The 17620-nt window shown below is 42.5% G+C and overlaps 1 protein-coding gene across 7 annotated transcripts in view; it reads right to left on the bottom strand.

The window, feature by feature from the left end:
• RNF32 (ring finger protein 32) overlaps positions 1–16961 on the bottom strand; it is an 80351-nt gene extending 63390 nt beyond the window's left edge. For 3 of the 7 annotated variants that reach the window (XM_025862132.2, XM_025862125.2, XM_025862133.2), the window contains exons 1-5: positions 16745–16961; positions 14834–14920; positions 13623–13887; positions 9862–10004; positions 86–118 (exon numbers count right to left, since the gene is read on the bottom strand). In XM_025862132.2, coding sequence (XP_025717917.1) covers positions 86–118; positions 9862–10004; positions 13623–13887; positions 14834–14848 — 456 coding nt within the window. In that variant the 5' untranslated portion in view covers positions 14849–14920; positions 16745–16961. Of the gene's footprint in view, positions 1–85; positions 119–9861; positions 10005–10111; positions 10701–13622; positions 13888–14833; positions 14921–15704; positions 16190–16744 lie in introns of those variants that run through there. The other 4 variants (XM_025862126.2, XM_073887535.1, XM_073887537.1 and 1 more) reach the window with 4 other exon arrangements.
• Positions 16962–17620: the final 659 nt, after the last annotated feature.

Here is a 17620-nt window from a genome sequence, read left to right as displayed (position 1 = left end):
CTTAGGAGACTTTAAATGAGTAAGAGCTATGAGGCTGATGCGCTGCACACTTTGGGCGGGGGGGGGGGAAGAAGTAGTCACTCACTCTGTGAAACACATGTGAACATGAAAGCAGCACCTGTGCACGAGAAGACAAAAAAATGTTTGAAGTTTAAATTAGTTGTTAAAAGAACAGCAGCATAAATGCATTAATTAAAAGAAAAATTCTAAATGCTTAAAAGGCTGTGTTGTTTCTTTGAAAAGTTAAAAAAGCAGATTAATAACCTTGATATTTCTAATGTTTAAGTTGAGCACAGCACATGTATATAATTCAACAAGAAAAACTAAGCTAACAACAATCTGAAACATCAAACACATGATGTTTGCTAGTAAGCCATTAAAATTAGCGTATATTTACAACTTGTGAAATAGCTTTGTTTCCTGGGTAGAAGAGAAAGGATGCAAGCTGGAGTGGTGAGGGGAGGGCCCAGCCCACACCGGGGTTGTAGGGGAAGGAGGGGCAGAGGGTAGGGCTTTGTTCAACTGAGCTGCACTCCTGAATTGCTTAGCATCACACTTATTAACTGTGACATGCGTAAATTGAAACAGAGTTTCAGAAATAAATCCTGGAGACATAGGAATCACCTTTTCCTTCTTAAATGTGGGGAAAGTATGCTCACAAGAAAATGTCACCTCTCTGTGACCCAGAGTCCCCAACACACACTGATACTCTGGGCTGTAGGAGGAGGAGGAAGGTGGGTGGTTCTTCCGGAAGGAGAGCCCGGGGATGATAGCAGGCCACCAGCAGGAGTGAGCTACAAGCCTGGAGGGAGCCTGGCGAGGGGGCCGCGCTTCTCTTCTCTCAAGTGTGTGGGACCAAGAGAGGAGCGGGCGGGGAAGACTCCCCGGGACGACTGGGCTCAGACACTTGGGCCACCTGATCTTGGTAACATTTTCCCATTTTGAATGTGACCCCCCCGACTCTACTCTTCCCTCTTAAATAGGACAAATGGAAGAAGTATTGCAATAAACAGAACTCACAAAGTTATAAAACCTTCACTTGAAACTTACTGCCAATAAGCCTAAACTGGAAAACCTCAGTAATATGGGTCCTTTTAAATTATCACCATTTAGTCTCATAGCAGCCTTTTGTGTGCTCAAGTCCCCATTGTTTTTATTTCTTCAGATTTTTATTTAAATTCTAGTTAGTGAACATACAGTGCAACGTTGGTTTCAGGAGTAGAATTCAGTGATTCATCACTTACACACAACACCCAGTGCTCATCACAAGAGCCTTCCTTAATACCCACCCCCCCATGTAGCCCATCCCCCACCCTCCTCCCTCCAGCAGCCCTCAGTGTGTTCTCTGTCTTGAAGAGTCTCTTAGTGGTTTGTTTCCCATTGTCTGTTCTAGTTCTGTAAAAAATGCTGGTGGTATTTTGATAGGGATTGCATTAAATGTGTAGATTGCTTTGGGTAGCATAGACATTTTATTTGTTCTTCCAATCCATGAGTATGCAATGCTTTCCCATTTCTTTGTGTCTTCCTCAGTTTCTTTCATAAGTGTGCTATGGTTTTCAGAGTACAGATCGTTTACCTTTTTGGTTAGGTTTATTCCTAGGTATCTTATGGTTTTTGGTGTAATTGTAAATGGGATCAGTTCCTTGATTTCTTTTTCTGTTGCTTCGATATTGGTGTATAGAAATGCAATGATTTCTGTATGTTGATTTCATATCCTGTGACTTTGCTGAATTCATGTATTAGTTCTAGCATTTTTTTTTGGTGAAGTCTTTTGGGTTTTCTATATAGAGTATCATGTTGTATCCAAATCCTTGATGATTTGATGCCTTTTATTTCTTTTCGTTGTCTGATTGCTGAGGCTAAGACTTCCAGTACTGTGTTAAATAGCAGTGGTGAGAGTGAACATCCTTGTCTTATTCCTGATTATAGAGGAAAAGCTCTCAGTTTTCCCCACTGAGGATGATTTAGCTGTGGGTCTTTTGTTTATGACCTTTATGATGTTGAGGTATGTTCTATCTATCCCTATTTTGTTGAGGTGTTTTTTTTTTTTTATCAAGAATTGATGCTGTATTTTGTCAAATGCTCTCTCTGCATCTATTGAGAGTATCATATGGTTCTTATCCTTTATTAATGTGGTGATCATGTTGAATGATTTGCCTATATAGAACCAGCCCTGCAGCCCAGGAATAAATCCCACTTGATTGTGGTGAATAATCCTTTTAATGTGCTGTTGGATCTGATTTGCTAGTGTCTTGTAGAGAATTTTTGCATCCATGTTCATCAGGGATATTGGACTGTAATTCTCCTTTTTTGGTAGGGTCTTTGATTTTAGAATCAAGGTAATGCTGGCCTCATAGAATGAGTTTGGAAGTTTTCCTTCCATTTCTATTTTTTGGAACAATTTGAGAAGAACAGGTATTAATTCTTCTTTAAATGTTTGGTAGAATTCCCCTGGGAAGCCATCTGGCCCTGGATTTTTGTTTGTTGGGAGATTTTTGATTATTGATTCAATTCTTTGCTGGTTATGAGTCTGATTAAATTTTCTTTTCTTTTTTTTTTTTTAAAGATTTTGTTTATCTATTTGACAGAGAGAGACACAGTGAGAGAGGGAACACAAGCAGGGGGAATGGGAGAGGGAGAAGCAGGCTTCCTGCAGAGCAGGAAGCCTGATGCGGGGCTCGATCCCAGGACCCTGGGATTATGACCCAAGCCGAACGCAGATGCTTAACGACTGAGGCACCCAGGCACCCCGAGTCTGTTTAAATTTTCTATTTCTTCCTGTTTCGGTTTTGGTAGTTTGTAGGTGTCTAGGGATTTGTTCGTTTCTTTCAGATTGCCCAGTTTTTTTGGCATATAATTTTTCATAATATTCTCTTAGGATTATTTGTATTTCTGTGGTGTTGGTTGTGATCTCTCCTCTTTCATTTATGATTTTGTTTATTTGGGGCCTTTCTCTTTCTTTTTGATAAATCTGGCTGGGGGGGCAGTTTTTAGTTTTATTAATTCTTTCAAAAACCAGCTCTTAGTTTCATTGATCTGCTGTTTGTTTCTAAAATCATTTATTTCTGCTCTGATCTTTATTATTTCTCTTCTTCTGCTGGTTATAGGCTTTATTTGCTGTTCCTTTTCTAGCTCCTTTAGGTGTAGGGTTAGGTTGTGTATTTGAGATTTTTCTTCTTCTTTTTTTTAATTTAAATTTTACTTAGTTTACAGTGCTATATTCAGGGATTTATCACTTACATACAACACCCAGTGCTCATCATAAAAAGTGACCTCCTTAATACCCTTCATCCATCTATCCCATCCCCCTACCCACCTCCCTCCATCAACCTTCAGTTTGTTCTCTATTGTTAAGAATCTCTTATGGTTTATTTTCCTCTTTCCCTTACTCCCCTTCCCATATGTTCATCTGTTTTCTTTCTTAAAGTCCACATATAAGTGAGATCATATGGTATTTGTCTTTCTCTGACTTACTCACTAGCATAATACAGTCTAGCTCTATCCACGTCATTGTGAATGGCAAGATTTCATTCTTTTTGATAACTGAGTAATACTCTGTGTGTGTGTGTGTGTGTGTGTGTGTGTGTGTGTGTGTGTGTACATTTTCTTTATCCATTCATCAGTTGATGGGCATTTGGGCTCTCTCCATAGTTTGGCTATTGTTGATAATGCTGCTATAAACATTGGGGTGCTTGTACCCCTTCAAATCTGTATTTTTGTATCCTTTGGATAAATACCTAGTAGAGCAATTGTTGGGTCATAGGGTAGTTCTATTTTTAACTCTTTTGAGGAACCTCCATACTGTTTTCCAGAGGGGCTGCACCAGTTTGCATTCCCACCAACAGTGCAAGAGGGTTCCCCTTTCTCCATATCCTCTCTAACACCTGTTGTTTCTTATGTTAATTTTAGCCATTCTCACAGGTGTGAGGTGGTATCTCATTGTGGTTTTGATTTATTTCCCCGATGCTGAGTGATGTGGAGCACTTTTTCATGTGTCTGTTGGCCATTTGTATGTCTTCTTTGGAGAAATGTCTGTTCATGTCTTCTGCCCATTTCTTGACTGGATTATTTGGTTTTTGGGTGTTAAGTTTGCTAAGTTCTTCATAGATTTTGGATACTAACCTTTTATCCCATATATTGTTTGCAAATATCTTCTCCCATTCTGTAGGCTTTTAGTTTTGTTGATTTTTCCTTCACTGTGTAGAAAGAAGCTTTTTATCTTGATGAAGTGCCAATAATTCTTGCTTCTGGAGGTAGACCTGTATTGCAATATACCTCCCTCTTAGGACTGCCTTTGCTACATCCCAAAGGTTTTGGACTGTAGTGTTTTCATTTTCATTTGCTTCTATGTACTTTTTAAATTTCTTTAATTTCCTGGTTAACTCATTCATTCTTCAGTGGGATATTCTTTAGCTTCCATGTATTTGTGGTCTTTCCAAATTTTTTCTTGTGGTTGACTTCAAGTTTCATAGTGTTGTGGTCTGAAAATATGCATGGTATGATCTCGATCTTTTTGTACTTGTTGAAGGCTGATTTGTGACCCAGTATGTGATCTATTCTGGGGAATGTTCCATGTGCACTTGAAAAGAATGTGTATTCTGCTGCTTTATGATGAAATGTTTTGAATATATCTTTTAAGTCCATCTGATCTAGTGTGTCATTCAAAGCCATTGTTTCCTTGTGGTTTTTCTGCTTAGATGATCTGTCCATTGCTGTAAGTGGGGTGTTAAAGTTGCCTACTCTTATGTTATTATCAATGAGTTTGTGTTTATTATTATTATTATTATTATTATTTACAAGAGAGTGTGTACGAGCGGGGCAGAGAAGGGCAGAGGGAGAGGGAGAGAGAGAATCCTAAGCAGGCTCAGCGTGGAGCCTGACGTGGGGCTCAATCTCATGATCCTGAGATCATGACCTGAACCGAAATCAAGAGTTGGATGCCTAACCAACTGAGCCACGCAGGCGCCCCTCTTTATGTTTATTATTAACTGATTTATATATTTGGGTGCTCCTAAGTTGGGGGCATAAATATTTACCATTGTTAGATCTTGATGGGTAGACCCCTTAATTATGATATAATGCTCTTCTTCATCTCTTGTTATGGTCTTCATTTTAAAAACTTAGTTTGTCTGGGGTGGCTTAGTCAGTGAAACATCTGCCTTTGGCTCAGTTCATGATCTCAGGGTCCTGGGATCGAGCTCCAAGTCAGGCTCCCTGCTCAGCGAGGAGTCTGCTTTTCCCTCTCCCCCTGGCCCCCCACCCCCCTGCTTGTGCACACACACTCTCTCTGTCTCAAATAAGTAAATAAGTGAATGAATGATTGAATGAATGAATAAATAAATAAGTTACTTTGTCTGATATAAGTATGGCTACTCTGGTTTTCTTTTGATATCCATTAGCATGATAGATGATTCTCTATCCCCTCACTTTTAATCTGCGGGTCTAAAATGAGTCTCTTATAGGCAGCATATAGATGGATCTTGTTTTTTTTTTATCTGTTCTGATACCCTGTAGCTTTTGATTGGAGTATTTAGTCCATTTACATTCAGAGTGATTATTGAAAGATAGGAATTCATTGCCATTGTGTTACCTGTAGAGTTGGTGTTTCTGGTGACATTCTCTGGTCTTTTCTCCCCCCAAAGAGTCCCCCTTAATATTTCTTGCAGGGCTGGTCAATGGTCACAAATTCCTTTAGTTTTTGTTTGGGAAACTCTTTGTCTCTCCTTCCATTTTGAATGAGAGCCTTGCTGGGCAGAGTATCTTGGCTGCATATTTTTCCCATTCAGCATGTTGAATATTTTTTTCCACTCTTTTCTGGCCTGCCAAGTTTCTGTGGACAGATGTGCTGCGAACCTAATCTGTCTTCCCTTACAGGTTGAGGACTTTTCCCCCCTTGCTGCCTTCAGGATTGTTTCCTTGTCTGTGTATTTTGTGATTTTGATTATGATATGCCTTGGTGATGGCCGGCTTTTGTTGAATTTGATGGGAGTTCTCTGTGCTTCTTGGATTTTGATGTCTGTGTCCTTCCCCAGATTAGGGAAGTTTTCATCTGTAATTTGCTCACATAAACCTTCTGCCCCTTTATCTCTCTCTTCATTGTTCTGGGTCTCCTATGATATGAGTGTTTTTGCATTTTAAGAAGTCTCTAAGTTCCTTAAGTCTATCTTGGTGATCCATTTTCTTTTCAGCTTATTTTCCATAATTTTATCTTCTATATCACTGATTTGTTCCTCTACTTCATCCATCCTCGTTTTATGACATCCGTTTGGGTTTGCCTCTCAGTTATAGCATTTTACATTTCATCCTGACTAGATTTTAGTTCTTTTTTCTCTGCAGTAAGGGATTCTCTAGAGTTTTCTATGCTTTTTTCAAGCCCAACTAGTATCCTTATAATTGTTGTTTTAAATTATAGTTAGACATCTTACTTATATCTGTATTGATTAAATCCCTGGCCGTATTATCAACAATAGCCAAACTATGGGAAGAGCCCAAAATATCCATTGACTGATGAATGGATAAAGAAGATGTGGTATATATACACGAAGGAATATTACTCATCTGTCAAAAAGAATGAAGTCTTGCCATTCGCCATGACGTGGATGGAGTTAGAATGTATTACACAAAGTGAAAAAAGTCAGAGAAAGACAAATACCATATGATTTCACTCATATGTGGAATTTAAGAAACAATACAGGTGAGCATATGGGAGGGGGAAGGAAAAAAAGAGAGAGGGAAACAAACTGTAAGAGATGTTTAAAGATAGAGCACAAACTGAGGGTTGATGGAGGGATGTGGGTGGGGGATGGGCTAAATGGGGGATGGGCATTAAGGAGGGCTCTTGTCATATTGAGCACTGGGTGTTATATGTAAGTAATGAATCACTGAATTCTACTCCTGAAACCAGTATTTCACTGTATGTTAACTAACTAGAATTTAAATTAAAATTTGAGGAAAAAAATCACTGGCCATCAGTTCTCTTCCTGTTCTTTCTTTTGGGGTGAATTCCTCCATCTTATCATTTTGTGCAGAAAAAAAGAAAAACACAACTGGATCCTATGTGTGTTTTGGTCTACTTGTTAAAAGAAGCTAGACCTAAAAAAAAAATCTATATATAAAATATATACATAAAAATTTAAAAAGATAATAAAAAAGAATTGAAAAATAAGAGAAAAAAATAAAAAAAAAATAAAAAGGAAGCTAAATTCTATTTTCCTTAGAGCTTAATTAAGCTTTGCAGTACTCTATGATCAGTAGACTTGCTACCTGCAAGATGTTTGTGCTGGCCTTCTGGGGGAGGGGCTTGTTGTGCTATTCTCAGATGGAAGGCTCTAGTGGGAATGCACCTGCAGGGTGCAGGGGGGGCGGGGCTTCCTGTAAGCAGCGCTAGTCTCCACTAGGTGGCGCTGTTTTGCTCCCTGGGTAGGATGAATATGGCGGCGCCCTGCTCTCTAGCCTTGGAGCTTAAAGTTCCTGGCTCCCACTCACTCTTCACTGAGCCCTCACAGAAGGGCAACCAGTCACCCCTCTTGTGTTCCCAGATTCCCTCAGATCCCTGCCTTCACCCTGACTGTGTCTGAGCTTTTTTATCCCAGGCGGGACTGGGTTTTACAACTCCACAAATTCTAGGGATTCCTGTGGCTTTGGACCCACACTGTTCCTCCGGGGGCGGGGGGTCTCCCTTGCTTTTGCCATTTGCCTGGACCATGCCAGGAAAGTGGTTGCAGGACCACAGAGCAGTTCAGAGCTTATGGCGAAGTGGAGCAGAGAGCCGGCGCCCAGGCTCACTGCCTGCAACCAGAGTCCCAACTCCTATGCCTGGAAAGAGTGAAGCATGTTGATGCCACCCGTTCTTCTTGCGCCCTGGTCTGATCCTCAGACCACCCTATATCCACTCCTGGGTCCAGCCTGCTTAGCACCTGAGCACATTTAAGCCAGGCATGACCCCGGCGGTGGCCGACTCCGAAAACTTGAGATTTTGCACTCTCTGTGTATAATACCTGGCGGTAGTCCCATAAACGTGGCTCCTTCCCCGCTGCAGTACCCACAGTTGTATCTCTCCCAGATCAACTCTCTGCACTTCTACCTTCCAAAAGGTGGTTGCTTTTCTACTTACAGACTTGCGGTTTTGTTCTCTCAGTCCTCAGATTAATTTCTTGGGTGTTCAGAATGGTTTGATAGTTATCTAGCTGTGTTCAAGGTACAAGGCGATCTTAGGGACCCCCCTCCTCTTCCTCCATCTTAACCCCTCATGCATTATAGAATAATCTTTGAGTGTTTTATCGACAGATATTTGATGATCTGTACTGAATAACACTGTCCTTCCATATATTTAAAATATACTTTTAAATGTCCATAAATGTTTGTTATTTAAGGCAAACATTCTGAGATAAAAACAAATGATTAAGTGGTGGTAAATACACTAAAAATGTCCTAGAAGTTGGGATTAGACTCCAGCTGACCTTGAGAACACTTCCTGAGTCACCCTGCTACGGATCAACTGACTTATTTCCTCATCTGTTAAATGGATATAATGCCTCCATCAGCGATGCACAAGAATTACTGAAGTCCTCTGAAATAATTAAATGATGGGGAAATGCCAACTATTGTGTTTAACAAAGGAAAAACCTAAACACGAGGACAATAACTAACTAAAAATGCAAAATAAACACAAGCGTCTATATCTATTCACCAAACAAAAATAAGAATTTAGTGAGAAATTTATAAAAAACAGATTGGAAGAAATGGTGGGCGTGATGCGTCCTGATTCCCCTGCTGCCCCACTTAAGATATTCAGTGTAAGTTTTCATTCTTCATACAACAGGCTAAATATTTATAGCATAATTAAAAAAGAGGTTGCTGGGCCAGAAAGACTCCTTGTGGTTCTATTAACTCTTGCTACACTAAAATACTAAATTATCCTGGATGATAATTTTGCGGTTTAAGGGCTAAAATTTTTCCAAAATACCCAGCTTTCATATGCGTAAGATTAGGTCTTGATAGAGAACTGGAATACAATAAGTGTGTTTAAAATAACTTGTGAATTCAAATTAGTGAAGAACAAACGTTTTATGACTGTGAACTAACTTGTTAATGATGAAACTCATTAAAACAAATTAAGTTTGAGAGTTAAGTGCCAGGTAGCGAGTAAAGCCCGAGGTTCCCAGGCTATGAATTTTAGGCCTGCTTTGACTCTATTTGCTGTATTTTTCCAGCAAACGTCTGAGTGCCTGCTCTGTAGGAAGCACAATGCTGCACACATGGGAAACTGTTGTACAGTGGCCACTAGCATAAAACAAAACAAAATTCTAGCAGTGGAAGCGTCCCTAACTGTCAGAAGATTACAGTAGATTAGGAAGACATACTATGTACAGAAAAACCTATGACCCAGATTGACTGCATATCATCAACCTTATGTGGTAAAGTTTCATGAATAAAGATTATTAAAAGATTTTTCTTAAAAGATTCTTACATAAATTCTTTGGATATTCAAGCCTAGTTTTTCTTTTCTTTTATGATTTCAATTCATAAAACACTTAAAATTTCCATTTGCTTTCATTCTTCCTGCACTGGGCTCCTTCTAGCAGCATCTCCAGTTGCTCCTCAGCTATTTCCAGCCAGTGGAATGGGAGCATTCCTTTTGTATGAACTTTGTACTTGAGAATATCATTCAGTAAATAAACAAAACTGTTTAATAAGGGTGTTTAGCTCTTTCTCACACACACACTTTAATTAATGGAAAAGAAACTATAAAGGTATTTGAGGTCACGTAGGCGGAAGAAACTAGAAAAATGAAGCCTGGGATCTTAGGCTCCAGCTCAGTCTAGTCCCCAAGCCAGCTTATCTGATCTTCAGGCTACACACCTGGGGGCGAAGTTCAAATTCTTCTTTGCATATTGGGCATGGCTGCACAGAGTCCCCTTGCCGGATGGATCTTTGTTTTACATTTTCCCATTCATCTGAGGATAGTGGCGGTGGGGGAGGTTCAAACAGGCCCAGCTTCTGTGCTACAGTTAAAACAATACGAAATAGAAGTTGCAATATATTTAGGGTATCGTACTCATATATAGTTTAATGACATTATTTTGTAAACAAATCTGAAAGCAAAACATACCACATACTTCCACCATATGTGGAATACTGCTCTTCCATGGTGCATAGACGTCAACGGTAATAATACCTTCCATTTGTGTTTATGCTTTTATTTATGAAGAATTGCCTTCCCCTATTTCATGTTCACAATATTCTCTATAGTAGGCAGGACTGCTATCCAATTTTTAGGAAGAAAAGTTGAAGAATACTAGGTTTTCACATGTATTGGCCAAATGTTCTCACTTTTCACCAAATTCATCTTTCAGTCTTCAGTGTTGTCTTCTTCCAGTTTAGCTCTTTCTTTCTTTTTTTTTGCCGCCAGTGACCTTCACAGAATGCGTATCAATCAGGTTCTTCCCTTGCTAAAAATTCTTAGGATGTATAATTATTGTCAGGACCAATTCCTTACCTCAGCAATATTTGAGAGCCCACCGTGTGTCCCCTCGGGATCAAACATGGAGCTCGCGTCCCAGTGGGAGCTGCTGCAGCTGGGGCACAGTGCTGGCAGGGGCAATGAGCACCAGCGTCCACCCCCAAACCACCTCCAAATGAGGGAATGGGTGAAGTGTCACCCTGTGGGCTTCCTTTGGATAGAAAGTGAAGTGTTATGTCTACAAAACAAGAACAGGAAGCTGTATCAGGAACGTTCAAAAAAGAGCTCTTAAAAATCAAAATCTTATAGTCAACTCAAAGACTGGAAGAGGAAGTTACAGTAATCCCGTAGAAAGTAGGAAGATGAGATAAAGTAGAAGACGGAAGATTTGAAAACTAAAGGACCAGTCTAGGAGGCCTGACATCTGACATCTTTTCTTTTCCATAAAGAGAACAGAAAATCAAGAGTAAAGATCTTAAAATAGCCTAAGACACTTCCCAGAAGAGGACGTGAGTTTCTAGTTTGAGAGGCCCCAGGAGGGCCCAGAACGAAGGATTCACACCACATCCCGCCATGAAACGTCACAGGTGTAGGCACGAAAAGCAGATCTCAAAGTTTGGTGAGAGAGACAGAAAGACAAGTCTCCAAAAGGGTCGGGAGTCAGAATTACATCAGACTTAGCTCCAGCAACACAGACATGAGAAGGCAAACCTTTCAGATTTCGGAGAAGGACTCCCATATTGAAAATCTTTATTAGCAAACAACGGACTGTGAGAGAATAAAGATTTCTTTGTGTCTGTAAGCTTGTCCACTGATCTCTTAGGCACTCTTTCCCAGGAAGCTGCTGGAGGAGCAGCTTCACCCCAATGAGGGTACAAACTAAGAAGGAGAAGCTGTGCCATCAGAGGATCCAATGCAAGAGAAGGAAGGGAATCAGCCCACAGGTGATGCCAAGAAGACATCCCAGGCTGACGGCTCTGCACCAGCCCCACAGAACAACTGGTGCATATGGGAGCAGAGTAATGGAAGCTTTCAGAAGGAATGTCTCCACAGAGATAAAATCAGAAGAGCACCACTGTATTTTAGTGGATGGAAAGAATATACTTCTGAGATTTTGGGGAATGAATTTTGGGTCTTTTCCTGCCAGTTATTAAGACATATTACAAAACTATTTTGGATTAAAACAGTAAAATCCTGACATAGTAACAGATCATACCCCAAATCATACATCCTGACTCTTTCTCCCTCTCTTGTATGAGCATGGAAAACTTGGCAAAGGCAAAAGATAGGTAGATAGTTGTTTGAGGGAAGAATCTAATGTAAATTTTTATATCAACTGATTTTGCCAGTGCTATATGCAAAATAAACTGTGATGAGGTCTAAATGTGAAAGGCAAAAATGTAAAGGTAAATAAAGAAAATGTGGGAAAATCTTTGTGATCTCAGAATGGGTAAGGATTTCTTGAATCACCCAAAGCATAAACAATAAAGAGAAAAACTGATGGATTTAATAGTAATCAGAATGAACATTTTATTCAATATAAAATAACACATAAAATTCAAAGACGGTGCCAGACTGAGAGATCTTCTCAGCGGCTACATCAATTAATATGTAGAGAACATAAAAAACTCCAGAAAATCAGCAAGAAGAGACCCAAGTACAATATGATGTATAGATAATAATGAAGAGCATATGGTTCAACACGTATTGGTAACTAAAACCTGTAATAGTAAAACATTTCTTTTTTATAAAGAGCTACTGGAAGAATAACTCATTTACTCTCCTTTTTAACCTTACTTATTTTCCAAATTGGGAAGTCCTTCCTGATGTCTAATTTAAACCTTTCCTGCTAAACTTACTATGATGATCATCTAGTTGATCATCTCCATAAATTATATATGTCCAAGATACTCACTACCTGACTGTATAACATCATTCCAAGCCTCTGCCCATTCTTGAGCTGTGCCACTTCCTAGAATACAAGTATCACTGTCTGTAGTAATGAAGGAATGAGTTGTCCCTTGGCCTTGCTGTAGCAGCAGGCTCCCCCTACACCATGGAGCCGAGTCCGCAGGCTTCCCGGCGCCTCCTCCATCCATCACACTTGCGCAAGGGCACAACGCCCCCAGAGAAACCTAGTTTCCATGCCCAGCATCGTTTAAAAATCTTTTCTATTTCTAAATTTACAGTTTAAAATAATGTGAGACTTGCAAAAGGTTGTAAAGCCAGTATAAAGAATCCTCATGTGCCTTTTACCCAGTTTCCCCAAATGTTAATATTTTCATAACCCTAGTTCAGTGATCAAAACGAGGAAACTAACGTTGATCTAACACTGCCAATTAATCTGTATTCCTTACTGGGTTTCGTTCTTGTGTCACTGAAGTCCTTTTTTTGGACCCGGATTACACATAACACTCAGTTGTCATGTCCCCCTCATGTCTTATTATCTGGGGCAGCTTCTCTCTCTTCATTTGCTTTTCTTGACACTTTTGAAGAGTACTGGCCAGGAAGTGTGTAGACCGTCCATCAATTTGGGTGGGTCTGATGTTTCCTCGTGATTAAATTCAGATAGGCATTTTGTCAAGAATACCCTGGAGGGGATGCTGCGCCTTTCTCAGAGCCTGGGATCGGGGCCATGTCGGCGTGCGCCCCTTTGGTGACGGCACTTGGGTCACGTGGTCAGGGGGCCGCTGGCACAGTGTCACCAGCAGGGGCCGGCTGGGCTTCCCGCTTCCCGGTGTGGTGTGTGGGCGCTGTGAGGCCGTGCGCACAGCCCGCCTCGGCATCCTCCGATGCGAGTCCTTACTGTGCTGTCGGCCGGATGGCGGTTTTTCTCCTTCTGGCCCCTGTCTGTTTATTAGCTGTCATTCTACTGTAAGAAAGCGCTCTTTCTTTTCCGTTACTGACTGACTGGTTGACTTCCACCATGTGGATTAGTGGATAGTGACGGTATTCTACTATTTTTATTTATTCTATGTAGTACTATCTTTGTGTTCTTGCTCGTATTGCCCTCATCATCATTTTTAAACTTTAGTACATACGTTCTTTCTGTAAGATTATAAATTAGAATCATTTCTGTTCCAGAAAAAATTATACTATGAATCTCAACTAGATTCCTTAGCTCTAATGAGCCAAAGTATGAATGACAAGATTAACTTACCTAAAGTTAATGGTGGTGGTCTTGGATCAAGAACATATTCTTTTTCTGGATCTTCCACTCTAGGGCCTTGTATAGTTTTTTTAAGTCCAGTATCTATTACTGCTTTTGTATTTCTTTTTAGAGATTTGGATCTGTTCTCTCTCTTTTGTACCTTTGTCTTAGAATGTTCTGCTATTGAAAGATTTCGAAGTTGAAGATCTTGTAAAATGTGATCTTGTAAAGCAACTGCAGTGACTGCTAAGTTATCTTGTTTAGATGAATGACCCTAAAAAGTAGGAAAAAAACCTTATCTATGGAACATTATGTTATATATCATTTGGAAGAAAACTTAGGCTTTAATACTCAATCCGGGTGGCACACTAGACCAAATCTAATAGTGAAGAATGCTTGACTCACGTTACATAAGTGCGGGAAAGCCCAGTCTCGTCATTTATGTTGGTGATAGGACTATCTTTTCATTTAATTACTAAGGTCTTAAATATAATATGAATTAATTCATTAGGACCTATAAAAGCTGTGCATGCCTGAACACATTCTGTTTCACTACAATTAATTAGACTCTAGGCAAAATCTTGCTTCTGTAATATGAAAGGGAATCTTGCATTTAAGTATGTGCTTTTTTGGAGAAAACTTAACACGGAACAAAACTGCTGGGCACCTATGACATGCTTGCAGTTGGTACTATGGCAGATAGTTCCTCATTGGATCGAGACTTGCAACTATATTTTTATACTTTCAAACAGCTGGATTAAATTATAGTCATGAGTAAAACAGTGTTTTATTTTTAAAAAAATCTTAAATTTAAATTCAATTAATTAGCACATAATGTGTCATTAGTTTCAGAGGTGGAGGTCAGTGATCCATCGGTCTTATAGAATACTCAGTGCGCATTACATCATGTGCCCTCCTTAATGTCCATCACCCAGTTACCCCACCCCGCCTCCCCACCAGCAACCCTGTTTATTTATTATGATTAAGAGTCTCTTACGGTTTGTCTCCCTCTCTGATTTCGTCTTGTTTTATTTTTCCCTCCCTTCCCCTCTGATCCTGTTTTGTTTCTTAAATTCCACATATGAGTGAAATCATATGATAACTGACTTTCTCTGATTGACTTATTCTGCTTAGCATAATCCCCTCCAGTTCCATCCACGTCATTGCAGATGGCAAGATCTCATTTAAAACTGTGTTTGTTTTAAAACAAGATTCTGTACCTTGTTTTTTGACATGCTGAGTCAGGCAAACTTGCTACTTGGGTATATCAAGTTATATCATCATATCACATTCCTTTAATTCTTCCACTGTAAAAACATAATCAACAGAAAGTCAAAGTTAGAGTGTATGTAAACATCTCTTATAAAGTCTAGAGGGAAGTTATGTTTGAGAGTCTGATTGATATGGGAATGCCTACCAGAGCACAGCACTAAGCTACGCACTGTGATTCTGGCGGGATTCAAGCCAGTCAGGACTGATGGGGCCCTGCCCTCGAATCTCCAGCTAGCTGGAGGGAGCATATGAATTTGAATGAGAACAGTCCATCGCTCAATATAATATTATACATAAGTACAACAAAATTTGAGACTGAAAAGATCAGAGAATAGTAAGTGAAATTTTTTTTTTTTTTTAAGATTTTATTTATTTGAGAGAGAGCGTGCACAGAGGGAGAGGGGGAAGCAGACAACTTGCTGAGCAAGGAGCCCAATGCAGGACTCCATCCCAGGACCCTGTGATCATGACCTGAGTCGAAGGCAGACGCTGAACCAACTGAGCCACCGGGGCAGACCAGTAAGTGAAATACCTCTTAAAGAGAGAACATTTAAACTGGGATTTGCAGGACAGAGAAGAGGAAAGTGAACAAACCACACTACAGGGACCAGAGGACAAAGGCACTCCGGAACTCGGCATACGGTTACTATTTAGGAGGGAAAGGGAGCGATGACTATACTGGGATGCATGGGGAGTACTGGCTGCCGGCAGTATGTCCAGAACATAGAGGGACAGAATGTCAGGGGCAAGCCTGCCTTCCAGTCTTGCTCTAGCTGTGTGCTGGCGACATGCTGACTATCTGACTTCCAGCTGCCTCACCTTGAAACAGGTGTAGTCACGCTCCTTGCAGGGTTATGTTTATGAGATCACCTTTCTAAAGTATCCGAATGGGCCCTTTCATGCAGAAGATACTCTGTAAATGGTTATTTTGCTTCAATTCCATCTGAAACTGGTGGAAGAATTTGAATTGGTCCTTTCAGTTTTTAGGCAAGGGTACAGTTTCTGAAGACAGGGTCCAAAATACACAGAATGGGGAGAAACAGTAAGTTATTAATCTAGGAAATGGGGCCTAATTTTAAGACTAGAAAGGAATTAATCCAAAATGCGTATCTAAGGATCAACACCTGCATTCAATTAGCGCAGAGGGTAGAAGTGGGGATGTGGAAACCTAGAGCTGTGGGGTCTCCAGGGCTCAGGGACTGCGGAGCCGCTCTAAGAAACTAGACAGCAGTGCTTGCTTCCACTGCTGGCCTCAAGGCGCACGACAGAAGCTTCTGTCCAGTGTTTCATCGGGACACTGTAGACTGCAGAAATGGTACAAGGTATTTAAAATGCTGTAGATCCCTTCCAGAATCTTCTACTTTCAAAACGCCTGTCCCCTGGCAGAACAGAGTTTACATCACACTAAACCCTCTGTACTAGTCGCAGCTATCTACACTTGAGGGTCTCCACTGTGAGCTTCTGAAACCTTTGCCCCTTCTACGTCCCGTGGTGTCATTACAGTTCAGGTTTGGGACCCCTCAGATACTTAGTCCAAGTCCAGAGACTAGTGATTCCTTCAAGATTACGGAACCGCAGCAGCGGCGGCGTCGGAACCTTAACCCCGTGGCGTCTGGAGAGCCAGCGTTGGCGGGAACGCTCTTTCTCGGGCAACGGCATCACTAGCTGGTAACAGCGCCGACGCCGGCGCCCAAGCCCTTAGTTGCCGCCCGTCGCAGTGGCCGTGTGCTAACGAGGGGCACGCACCGGGCGGCGGCACCCGCGGCCGGCTACGGCGCGGAGCCGCGGTCCCCTGTCTGGACGAGCCCGCCCCGAGCGGGCGGCGCTCCCGGTTCCGACGCTCCCCGGGAGCCCCCTACCTTCGGGCGCGGCTCCCGTCCAGGGACGGGCGCCGTCACCGCGTCCAGACACCGTCCCCGCCTCGGGGGCCCTGCCGAGAGCGGTCACGACGAGGCCCGCGGTGCTGGGGACCGAGGACCTGGGCTGCCCGGCAGGGTCCCCGCGGCCCGGCCCGCCCCGCTCGCTCCGGCGGCCCCTGTGCCAGGCACCGACCCCCGCCGCCGGCCTCCGCGCCGCTCGCCGTTGCCCAGCAACCGGGCACGCATGCTCAACGGCCCCGCTCCGCCCCGCGCAAGGCGCCAAGTTCGGGGCCACGGCGCGCGTGCTCTGCGGCGCGGCCCCGCGCACGGCCATACCGCGCATGCTCGGCGGCTCTGCCCTGCGCACTCGACGGACCTGGCCGCGGCCGGCTCGGCGCTGCCACAGCGCGCACGCTCGCCGGCCCGGCCCCGCCCCGCGCACGTGCGCCCCGCGCAGGCTCGCGGTGCGTGCGGCCGCGCCCGCGATGGACTCCGCTGAGCCGCGGGCGCTTGGGGTGTCAGCACGTTTGGCAGGCCCTCGGCCACGTTTGCTCAGATGTCTCTCCCGTGCGCCCAGCTACCTCTGTGTCCGTTCTGGATACGTGTGCACCCGTCAGCTCACCGATGCTCAGTTCATTCCTAGCTCGTCTCCCTCTGCTTTCGGGGGAGACCTGCGTAGCCGTGCCCTCCAGCGCCCGCCTTGCGGGGCGTCTCCTCCCCCGCAGGTGCCCTGCCTGCACCCGCTGTCATTTCTGGTTGCTTCCCCGCATTCTCTGTGTGCTCCTACTTCTTTGGGTGCCGGGCCATTTTGGATTAGACGCCAGACGCAAATTTTACATTATTGGGTGCTGGCTTTTTCATGTTCCTTGGAGTGAC

This window comes from Callorhinus ursinus, unplaced genomic scaffold, assembly GCF_003265705.2.
Source record: "Callorhinus ursinus isolate GAN/ISIS: 27379988/994484 unplaced genomic scaffold, GSC_fseal_2.0 scaffold80, whole genome shotgun sequence".
NCBI classification, from domain to species: Eukaryota; Metazoa; Chordata; class Mammalia; order Carnivora; family Otariidae; genus Callorhinus; species Callorhinus ursinus.
Note: the sequence above shows the minus strand (reverse complement) of the source record. Positions and strands in the feature narration are given on the sequence as shown.